The sequence below is a fragment of the Anoplophora glabripennis genome, unplaced genomic scaffold, assembly GCF_000390285.2.
Source record: "Anoplophora glabripennis isolate ALB-LARVAE unplaced genomic scaffold, Agla_2.0 scaffold1250, whole genome shotgun sequence".
NCBI classification, from domain to species: Eukaryota; Metazoa; Arthropoda; class Insecta; order Coleoptera; family Cerambycidae; genus Anoplophora; species Anoplophora glabripennis.
Window position 1 is genome coordinate 38,461 of NW_019417440.1, and position 11,687 is coordinate 50,147.

General features: G+C 33.7%; 1 protein-coding gene across 1 annotated transcript in view; it reads left to right on the forward strand.

Moving 5' to 3' along the window:
• LOC108914022 (phospholipase A1) overlaps positions 1-6,507 on the forward strand; it is a gene marked incomplete at its 5' end in the record, with an annotated part of 35,209 nt that extends 28,702 nt beyond the window's left edge. The window contains 3 exons of the mRNA XM_018719713.1: positions 3,618-3,809; positions 5,083-5,251; positions 6,422-6,507. Of these exons, the coding sequence (XP_018575229.1) occupies positions 3,618-3,809; positions 5,083-5,251; positions 6,422-6,482 (422 nt within the window). The remainder of the gene's footprint in view (positions 1-3,617; positions 3,810-5,082; positions 5,252-6,421) is intronic.
• Positions 6,508-11,687: the final 5,180 nt, after the last annotated feature.

Consider the following 11,687-nt stretch of genomic DNA (forward strand, 5'->3'; position numbering starts at 1 on the left):
CGAAATACGATTACCCTCATTTCCCGACCTTCCTCCACTAATCACCCCGTACGTGCGCTCGGCCGTCTTTGAAATGTTTGGAGGAATTTTTCACCTATTTCTCATCATTTTATCGGGAAATTAGAATATACGTTTTCTAGTATTATACTTCTACTTTTAAAATCCGGATGAAAAATTAAAATCGGACCACCTCCAACGCATCCAGAAACTTTGCAAAATATTGCACCACAAAATTCAAATTGTAGTTGTGCCAAAACTAATGGTCTGACAGCGCCTGCTTTATGCACACTTAAAGTACGAATACTATTCACTACTTTTGTGCACAGGGTCAGCTCTATAACTTAGCAAATGGCGAAGTAATGAATTTTTTTAAAAACGCAAAATTTTCAGATATTTCCGGGTTTTCTTCGTTTCTAATTATCCGATCGGATCGATCAACCTCTTGTTTTATTCATATTTCGATTCTTTACAAATTGTCTTTGTATAGTATTCAGATTGCTTCTTTAGCTTAGGTTTTATAAGCAAAAAACTAAAAAAAAAATGCGTTTTTTGCAAAAAAATGTTTATAACAAATTAATTAATGGTAAATTGCATAGGAACCATATGAGCATACATCTATAGACTGTCTTTTACATGATGACACAGTCCGTTTGCTACTATTTTTGTCACAAACAAAACCTCTATTGATTGGCCTAGATCAGCATTAGGTATACTTTGGAAATTCAAGGTGGCGGATCCTATATACGAGTGAGGTTATAACACCATAAGCCTAGAAATCGAATTTGTTCCCCCGTAGAAATTTCCACGGGGAACAAATTTGAGTACTGTAGGCTGTAATTCCATAGCTCTAGAGATCGGATTTCGAAGCCCAAATAAGATCGTAGACTCCTGAACTTCATAGCCCTGTAAAATGAAATTTCCAAATATCGGCGAGCATGACAAATTAATTAGTAATTACGTTGAACAGACCATTTCTCGGAAAAGAAAGAAGATAAATATCTTCTTCAAAAGAACAGTTCATAATGGATTTTAATGGGAAAGAGTAGTACCTACTTTCAGATGCCATAACGAATTTTTTGTATATATTATATTTGTTGCTCTAACATTATTGATAAGGACCAACACGTAAAGAATACCACAATATGAATATATCACTATTTCTACATTTTACTTAGGATTGCTTTTTCAAGTAGCATCATTGAACGTGTAATTAATAAGTACAAATAGAACAAAATTATATACAGGGTGTTTCAGAAAACATGGGCTAAAGCTAGAGGGCAGATTCCTTACTTAGAAACAAGATTATTTTATCACGTCAACATGGGTCCGATTTCGCTTCTTTCCTTAGCTACAGCGTGTCAATGTTTTAAAATATTTTTTTCCAAATATCTAGATTTCCACTTGAGGGAAATAAATGAAATTTGGACCACTAACTAATTACAACTGAATATACATTCCTAGGTATTATTATGTTGAACATGAATTACAGGACCGGACTTACGTGCAAGCCATTGGATTTAAATAAAGAAAAAATTGGTTCTCCGTTGAAATTTCTAATTTAAATGTGCTCGGAAATTAAAATTTTAATAATCAACGTAGCGGCGACATGGAAGACAGAAACGTCAAACTAATGTCTCTTAATCATAATTAGTAAATTCACGATTTAAATGTGCATGTAAAAATGCCGAACGTCAGGTAATCCTTCATTGAACTTACTGATATGCTGCTTTGTTATGGGGAGACAAAATTCGAATTCTGCGAGAAGATTGTATTTAGATAAGTTTCCTTTAAAAAGAGTTCCTGACAAAATTTTTTTTGAAAATATTGTTATGCGATTATGTGATCGGGGCCGGCAGACAAAGACATCGACGACATCCGGAAGTTGAGGAATTTATTTTGAATAGAGTTGAAAATGAACCGACGGCTAATACAAGAACCGTCGCTAACGAAATCGGCATATCACCAGCTTTTGTTTTAAGGACACTCCATGAGCACGAGTTTTACTCTTTCATTTTACTCGAGTTCAAAGTTCAAGAATTATTACCTCGAGACTACGCATCCCGACTGCAACTTTGTCAGTGATTTCAACAAAAAAAAAAAAAAATATGCGTGATCCAGATTATCTGACTAGAGTGTTATTTACTGAAGAAGCTTGTGTCAGTAGAAAGGGTATTACAAATTTTTTTCACAACCTCCATTCTTGGTGTGACGAAAATCCTAATTTGATTAGTCAATTCGCAGTACCAATTCTCCATAAACATATGGGCAGGGATCGTTGGCAGTTGGCTCCATAGAACTTCAAAATCCCCTGAGTCTTATCTCAACTTCCTTCAAAATGACCTTCCAGATTTGCTTCCTCTAAACATGAGAAATAATCGTTTATGGTTCCAACATGACGGAGCACCGACGCATTTTACGGCTCCAGTTCGACATCTGAATTAAATTTTTGGAAACCACTAGATTGGAAGAGGTGCACCAATTGTGTGGCCGCCTCATTCTCCAGATATAACATCCATAGATTTCTACCTCTGGGGACATCTGAAAGAGCTTGTTTATAAAACTCCTATCAGCGTGTATCAGACGCATTCACTTTAATTCGCCTAGACATAGGGATATTTCGACGAGTTAGAAAGACCATCAAAAAACGAATTCGGGGTTGTATTCGAGCTGAAGGTGGACACTTTCAACATTTCCCGTAAAATGTTATATTATGTTTATCGAGTTGTTTATTCATCATTGTAGGTACGTTTACAGTTCATAATTAATTCTAGATAAATAAATAATTGTTTATTTTAATAATTCATTTAAAATACCGAAAAGTCGAGGAAAAACGAAAAAATAGTAAGAGTCAATTTTTGATCAAAATTGAGCTAGAACATGCAATTATAAATTAGAAATCTCAACGGAGAACCAATTTTTTCTTTGATTAAGTCTAAGGGCTTGCAAGTAAGTCCGATCCTGTAATTCATATTCAACATAATAATACTTAGGAACGTGTATTTCATGTTATATAATAATTATTATTAATTTACTACCTGTTTACTAGATATTGATGGTACAGAGCCTTCATAAATGATTACAAACCACGTGACCTGTAATTTTGTTTGGAACAGTAATTTTATTTCCTTCCCGTTGGCAATTAAATTTCGGTAAAATTAAAAATTATTAAAACAATAAGATCAAGATGACGTTAAAACAACATATTCTGTTTCACGCAATTTTTCACGAGATTTTAGTCAACCAATTCGCATCGCATTATCTCGAGCGTAGACGTAACGATTTGTTATTGTTCATTGTAAACGAATTATTAATATTGGTGACGCTAACATTTAGGGATTTTTACTTGACAATACCAGCCGTGCAATGTTGATTGCCTAAGCTTGACGGTCGCGTGGCTTCTAATCATTTATGAAGGTACTGTATAATTCATTGCTAATTGAGGTTTGTAATAGAGTAGTTGTTTCCCGCAATATCATCGGTTAAGAGTCTCATCTATAGATATATTTTGCATACCTAGATTTTTGATATCGAAGAACATTATTTGACTTCATTTGACAGGCTTTTTAGGGACATTTTTGAATTTATTTCAAAATAAAGTAAAACTTTATTTTCTATAGGATTAGATCCAGCAAGGCCTCTAATCGATCGTTATGCCAATAAAAATTTCAAACTCACCAAAGACGACGCATATCAGGTACAAATTGTTCACACAAATGCAGGATTTTTAGGTGAAGTTAATCAAGTTGGACATATCGACTTTTGCGTCAATGGAGGACGTTTGCAACCAAATTGTAAAGGAAACAGATTGCGTAAGTATGCAATAAATTTTACAATTGAACTGCTTAAATATGACAGTTATTTTCTCTCAAAGATCGGTTCAAGGCGAAATTCAGGTTCAACTAACAACTTATGTAAGCATAACTTATTTCTGCATTTTAAATATTATTTTTTCAATTACCATTATACCGTAGGTATTAGGGTGCTTTCTTTTGAAACGTACCTATATTTCTTTTTTTTTCGCTCCACTGACAAAATATTGATCTAACCATTGGAAAAAAATCCTCACCAAATTTCAGTTCTTAATTTTAATTTTTGGTACTCGCTATTTGATTTTAAAATTTTCCTCTTCATTTAACACGTAACTTACGGTTTCCTTTTAAAAAATCTATATCTCGGTTGCATTTCAGGTTATATTATAATGCGTCCCAGAAGTAACGCAAATAATTCGTATTTTACTTTGTGTTGAGTTTTCACAAAAACGCTAAAACACGTCAGTTAGTAAATAGGAATTGTCGTTTTGTCATGTTGGTTAAACCTTTTTTACGCTATGTTTCATAAACCTATGACGTCATCGACATTTTTTTTAAATGGCACTACCTTATTTTTTAAACATAAATGGATAGCCCTTTTGAAGGGAAATGCGTCGATATAGGGTTTGTCCTACTTTACTTTGACAGGTGCGAAAAAAGACAACGATTGGAATGGACATGGTTTGAATTAATAACAAAAGTAGGTATTATAAACTGATGCGAGAACAGTGCCACAACAAAAAATGGAATTTTTTTTTATCGATTTTTGTATTTTTCTCATAAATGACTAATGTAATGATTACTGCAAAACATTAGTAACATTTTTATAGGAAATTAAATTGGCTATAAAGAAGGTCCTCAGTCTCTAAACTGTCGAATTATTAGTTCACGAGAAAAATAAAAATCAAATGTGTGAAAACTAACTAACTAATATCGTACAAAGATATTATACAAGGATATTTTATTATGCCTGATACTTAAAACGTGAAAGGGTTAATTTTAAAAAATTTCTTTTCAGTATGGAAGAAATACTAAATTAAATAGAAACGAGAAAATAAACCATAAACCTGGGGAGTCAAACTTGAAACATGTTTACAAGTTATTTCATTTTTTGGGGGTTCATTATAAAAAACAAATAATGATACTGCTCCATTCAACTAAATATTACTGAAATTTGACCACCGACTCGACTAGCTTGGCAGTTTCGTTTATTACATATTTTATAACTTTTAATACTGAATAATCTTTTTCTCTTCGCCGCTTTTATTTTTAGATCGAGCAAGATGCAGTCACTTTCAAAGTGCTTGTTATTTTGCCCAAACAATAAAATTTGAGAATTCCATGATGGGAAGACCGTGTCTTGCTAGTTGTCCAAAACGAACATCTAATTGGGGATATTTGCCGGGAAAACCCATCCCGATGGGACCAGAAACACCTTTTGGGTATGTATATAAATCAATACATTCATATTCATAATCACATACAGGGTGTTTCTGAAATAAGTGAGTTCCTTTTGAAAAGGGTGATAAAGGGCAGGAAAATAAGCAACTTTTATTAAGCAACTGATGGTCTAAAATATTGTTTTAAATTTAAAAAAATTCAAATGAAGATATAAACAAATTTAAAGCCTTCCCTAGTGCGACAGCCAGCTGTACCTTTGATACCGAAATTGCCGCGCGCCGCAGTGCGAAAGCGCTGATGGCGGTTTTGACGGTTTACATTTTATGTTCGAAATGCTAAAATCTATTCAAATCTCGTTTAAAAGTAACACAAAAATTAAACCAATAAACGAATTACTTACCAATAGATGATGTGCTCTACAGAAATTGTTCAAAGTTGTTTCCATGTGCTAATAAACATGTTTCCAAATGACGGTCAAAATTAGTTAGCTTTGTTGAATCCCATTAGCTGCAGCAAACATACGCTGTAAAATATCTACTACATCGACACTAGGCGTTCGGTACACATTTTTGTTTCATGTCGCCACTGGACTATATAATTTATTACAATTTAACCCAAATTATGAATAATAGTATACATATATTACAAGTACCTTGAAAGAGAGAAATGTGTAACTTACCCCACCTTTAGTTTTGTGAGTTCTATATATCCATATGAGTAAATATTTACTCTTATGTATATATCTATAATAAGAGATTTGTTGATTCGCTACACTTTGTACAAGTATACGGTGATTTTGTTTCCTGAAAAATTAATAACAATAACCTCTTTGGTTTTGCCATACTTAAAAGAATAAGAAGTCAAAAAAAATTATGGAAAAAAATTAACTTCTTTTTCACTAAGCTATTAAATTGCGGCTGGTAAGAATAAAATAAATCATTGATCATTTTCTACCATTTTAAAGGGAATGTTTTGTAACTTTAAAACAAATGAAGTATCATCAACCCATGTCAAATATGGTCAGAAATTATTCAAAGAATGACCCTCTAAAATCTAAAGTTAACATGAACTTGGAAACCAATTAACCAAAATATTACTGATATGCTTGTCACTTATGAATCTGTTAAAATTTAAGTAAACTTTTTCTTATATTTTTAACTGGTTGAAGTTGATAAAAATAGGAAAAATAACTGTAAAATTGTTAATTTCAGAGTTTATGGAACATACTGTGTGCAAACAGATACCCACAAGGACTGCCCATTTTTCGACTAATTTAATAATTTATTTTATTTTAGATACTTATTAATTTGTTATTTTATTTATCAATAAATTGTCAAACATATTTGTATTATGTTGCCCACTCCTATCAATTTGTAAAAAAAATGATATAAGTAAAATATATTGAAAATATCACATGTAATTTGAATGTAACATATCAACATATCCATCAATAGATGTTAAAAATATATATTTCTACAAAGATGAAAGGTTAGAATTATTTGGAATTTGAACATAAGTAAAAATTTAAAGACTGGAAATTTACAGAGAGATTTCAAACCATGTCATGTGCATATAACAAATATAAATACAGACCAGAGGATTTAATCTCCAGATTTAGAGTTTTTTCTAAAGCAAACGATATGTCTCAAAAAGTACGCATGTCTAAGTCGATGAGCCCAGAAATTGTTCAAAGAAACTTGTTCAAATCTTGATTAACTTGTATGCAATGTATAAAAAAAACATTCCTAAACTTTGAAAAACATAATAGGTATACAGGGTCGGAAAGTCCCCATGGTTCATCGGCCGTTACATGAGAGCGATAAAGAAAGTCATAGAAATCCGTGCGTTAGAGAAAGATGGCTATAATGAAGGCGTCTAATAGTCACTGCCCGTTTCGCCCTTCCACAAATAAGAAGAGGAATTGACTATTAAGCGTCTTCATTATAGCCATCTTTCTCTATCGCATGGATATCTATGACTTTCTTTATCGCTCTCACGTAACGGCCGATGAACCATGGGGACTTTCCGACCCTGTATAAAAAAGGTGACAAAACTGATAACGGTAAGTATAGACAATTGTTTGTAATTTTACAAGATATTTGAATTTTTACATAGCGACTCGATGTTCTAAAAATTATATATTTTTTATGCACGGTTTCCATAAATGTAGATTGATGGTAATCTTATGAAGCAATGCAAGATGTAGCTGAACCAATAGATGATAGACTTCAAATGGCCATAATATACACGGCTGGAAAATCCACATAGTTCATCTGCCTTATGTAAGAGTGACAAAGTAAGTCATAAAAATCCATACGATAGACAAGGATGGCTATATTGAAGACGTTTCATAATTTGAATAGTCAATAGGATGCGCTCGGTTAGAAGTGGGAGCGACTATTCAGATTATGAGACGTCTTCACTATAGCCATCATTGTCTATCGCATGGATTTCTTTACTTTGCTTTGTCGTTCTCATGTAAAGGCAGATGGACCACATACTGTTGCCACCCATGTATACTGACTTCACGAAAACCTTTCATCGTCTAGATCAGAGGTCCTCCAACTTTTTTGTCTCAGAGACCATGTGCCAATTTTTTCTGTTCTCCATTTTTGCCTGCTCGCCTGCATGAGAATTCCCAGGATGCTCAAGTGTCTCCCCTACATGGTTTAATTAGTATCCTTTTTATGTGTTTCTTGTTTGTGTGTAAGGTTTTCTACTGAACCTTTGCATTTTTCTGCACTAAGCACTTTGATTTATGTGGGGCACAATCGAGTGTGGTACCTCTTTATTTCTGTCTTTAGCGCGCTGAACTTGCTCAGTATAGTTTATGAGTGCCTGTATGGACGTTTTACGAGCTTGAATGGAAATTTTAAGAGATTGAATTTATGAGGAAGCTTTAGAGTTTGATTCGAATTTTACCTCCTTGGAAGGCTTGTGTATGGCAGCTTTAGTTGTATATCCCTCAGGATCTTCACCGCAATGTGAACAAAGCCTGGCTGATAGTGTGCTAGGAAGTAACGGCAGCTTTATGAGAAATGTTTAAACTCGAATTTAATTTCTGTATAAAGGTTGTTACACACACTCATGCAAGTCGGCCAAGTTGGCTTGTACAAGCCCAATCGGTCAACTAGCACGAGCGTGTATAGCAGCATGTGCCCTGCTACACACACTCATGCAAATCGACTTGGCTTGCACACCACATAGACTTTTGGTGATGTCCTTTTTATTAAGAACGTGCGAGAGAGTCGTTTCATCTGTTTCTTCTGATATGTTGTCGGACGATATTTTAATTGCAATAGCAATTGAATTAAAAAAAAAGGTGGAAAAAACGATCATGGTAGACAAAAGACTGGCTTAAAAAACGGGAATCATTTTCACATGTAAATTTATTGGAAGAATTGCGATTGGAACCTCGTATTTTCTTTATAAATCTCAATAAACTCAGAGACAAACTCTCTTGACAAACTTCTCAGGTCGGCCATTGCAAACACGTGACTATTCAATTGTTTTGGAATAAAGTCGGCCGATTTGCTGATCAGATTCGCATACACACTACGACTTGCTATTAAAAAGACTGCACGCAATTGAATTTGACCAATTTAGCTCATGACCAACCTCAGATTCAATTCAAACCCCTATTTCAGGTACACACACTCATACAAGTCGGACGACTTGGCTTGTACAAGCCAACTTGGCCGACTTGCATGAGTGTGTGTAGAAGCCTTAAGACAATGTATAAAATTTGGAGAGTACACATGTATGTACGTCGCTGGTTTTTGAACTGGAAGTTAAATTTTCCACCTTATTCCCTATTCTGTTTCTCTATTCGACACACTTTGGACTCAATGAGTATTTTAAACTGGACTATCGAGTTATTTACATCAGAGAAAAATAGTCTGTGTCTATGTATGTAAAAAAAGAAAAAGAGTACACTCACGTTAGTAAGTTCCTCTGGACTGGAAGCAAAATTAAATTCCAGAAAGCCGGATTTACAGTTTCTAATTTAGGATTGTAAAATTTATATTAGCTTACTGCTTTTGAAGATATTGAGTAAATTTTATAAAATTTAGTACAACTTTGGGGAAAACTGCACAATATTTTTTCGTTCACAACAACAACCCTGCGTCAACTGCAACTGATGATCGCATTGTGTTCTTGACATAGTACTTTTATTGTTATTTTGTGGTTCTTCAGTTCAAATTCCGTAATATTCGGAAAACTTTTCATTTTCCAAAATTCAAAACTAAGGTGAATTTTATATTTTTGCAGCACGTTGTCGGTGGCTACTCTGCCAAAAGCATCAGCCTGCTGCTTCAGTATTTGAGCTGGCTCGGCTGGAAGCTTCTTCGGAAGAGAAAATTTTTTGAAACGGGTAAAAACGTAATTTCCGCGCCGTGCCTTTTACTTCTCGTGTAAGATGATTTCGATAATTCATCACACTTTCCAAAGGGACCACGAAGCCGGAGAAAACCGTCCCATGCCAAACTGACCATAGCGAGAGCTGAGGACAATGTCCCGAAGAACCCACAGTCCCAAAGCGACATTACAGGGAATGCGGCGCAGTATTATTCGCCCCACTTTCCAAAATACCGTCGTTGCTCGTCAAAACAGCTCCATTTTTTCTCCAATAATATTTTCATATTTGATTTTAATAATATAATAGTATACAGGGTTATTCACGCTATACGGCATGGACTATTGTGACCAAAATACGAAACTTTCAAAAAGTTTCTCTTTTGGGATATATGGGGGTCTATTATGGTCACTTTTTAAAATTATTTTCATATTATACAGGGTGTCCCAAATGTCCTAAAAGTATCAAAGTTGTGTTTTTTTAAGAGGAATCCCCTATATATTATTGCATTTTTGGATTCTCCAATCAAAATAAGTGTCTGTTTTAATAAGGTGAATAATATCTATACCTTAAGGTTTTTTAAATAATTTATTTTTTTATCAAAATGTAACCTAATTTTCTCATTTCAAATACTTAAGAAGTGTATCAGGTATGTAAGCGAAATTTACATTGAACTGTAACAATAGATCATATTTTATATCAATCATAATAAACTTGCCATCTTATACAGGGTGTCAAAAAATTAAAATTAATCAAATAAAAATTTTAAGTGGCTATAACTTGATTAATTTAAATAAGACGCCATATTTTTTAACTTACCAGAAAATGTAATTTTTAATTACCTATCGAATGGTATTAGGCTGTTCATAGCTAAGTCTTTGCGTTTTTACAGAATATGCCAAATAATCGTTCTTTGCATCATTTCGTGTATTTTACATAAAAGTTCTAACTCTTGACAACATTTGCGGGGTTACAGTTTCAAAATCGTCTCTTATGCGTATTTTCATATCTTGTGGGAGGCCAATTTTGAGATCTATTTCTTCCAATCCACCTGTATGAAAAGTTGACAACCAAAAAATGCCTAACCTCGCAATGATAATGAGGCGCAGCTCCATCCAATTGAAGCCACATGGTTGTTCTAACGTTTAAATGAACTTCTTCTAATAATACTGGAAGTTAGTGTAAAAGAAAATTAAGACACTTCATACTATTTAAAGTTCCTTCAAAAAAATAGGGTCCAATTAAATATGGGCCCAGTATTCCACTTCAAACAATATCGGACCACCTATTCTGATTTCTTTAACTCTGTATTGATGCGGATTCGAATCTGAATAGTAGTGAAAGTTGTGTCTATTCACGAGACCATTTTTATGAAAAGTGCATTCGTCACTAAATAACACTTTATCAAAAAAGTTTACATTTCCTGTCACTTTATCTAACACAGGCCCGGATCCAGAGGGGGTGGCGATGTGGCGATCGCCACCCCCAAAGCACAACATTTTTTAAANCCACTTAAAGTTCCTATTCGATTAATTTTAATTTTTGGTTACGCTGTATAAGATGGCAAGTTTATTATGATTGGTATATAAAATATGATCTACTGTGACACTTCACTGTAAAAAAAGAAAACGCCAATTTGCTTAGAATGGGCAATGATTACTATTTGCAGCAGGACAAGGACCCAAAGCATATAACTTATGTAGTATGTCATTGCGTTCAATATATAGTCCAGTTAGTAGAGGTTCGGGGTGTGTCAAACCTTGATAACTCGGAAATAACTACACAGGTCCACTTTAAATGATGAGTACAATAACAGGCTAATTTGCTGACAAAGTATTTTATCAGGAAAAAAAGTTATTTAATCGTGAAAAAAAATTTTTTTAGTAGTTTTCTTTAAATAACTCAGCGGGATGACTTTGTACGAAAAAATGCTTAGGACATGATTTTGTTCGTAATAAAAATAGCTACAAAATGGCGGTGGTCCGATTACGAAATTTGCAATAACAAAGCCGTGAGATTGAAAAAACGGTATAAAACGCCAATTTTTTTAAGTTGCTGTAAAAATGTCAATTATAAACAAAAAGTGATAAAACTTTCGAAAACTATAGTTCAATATATAT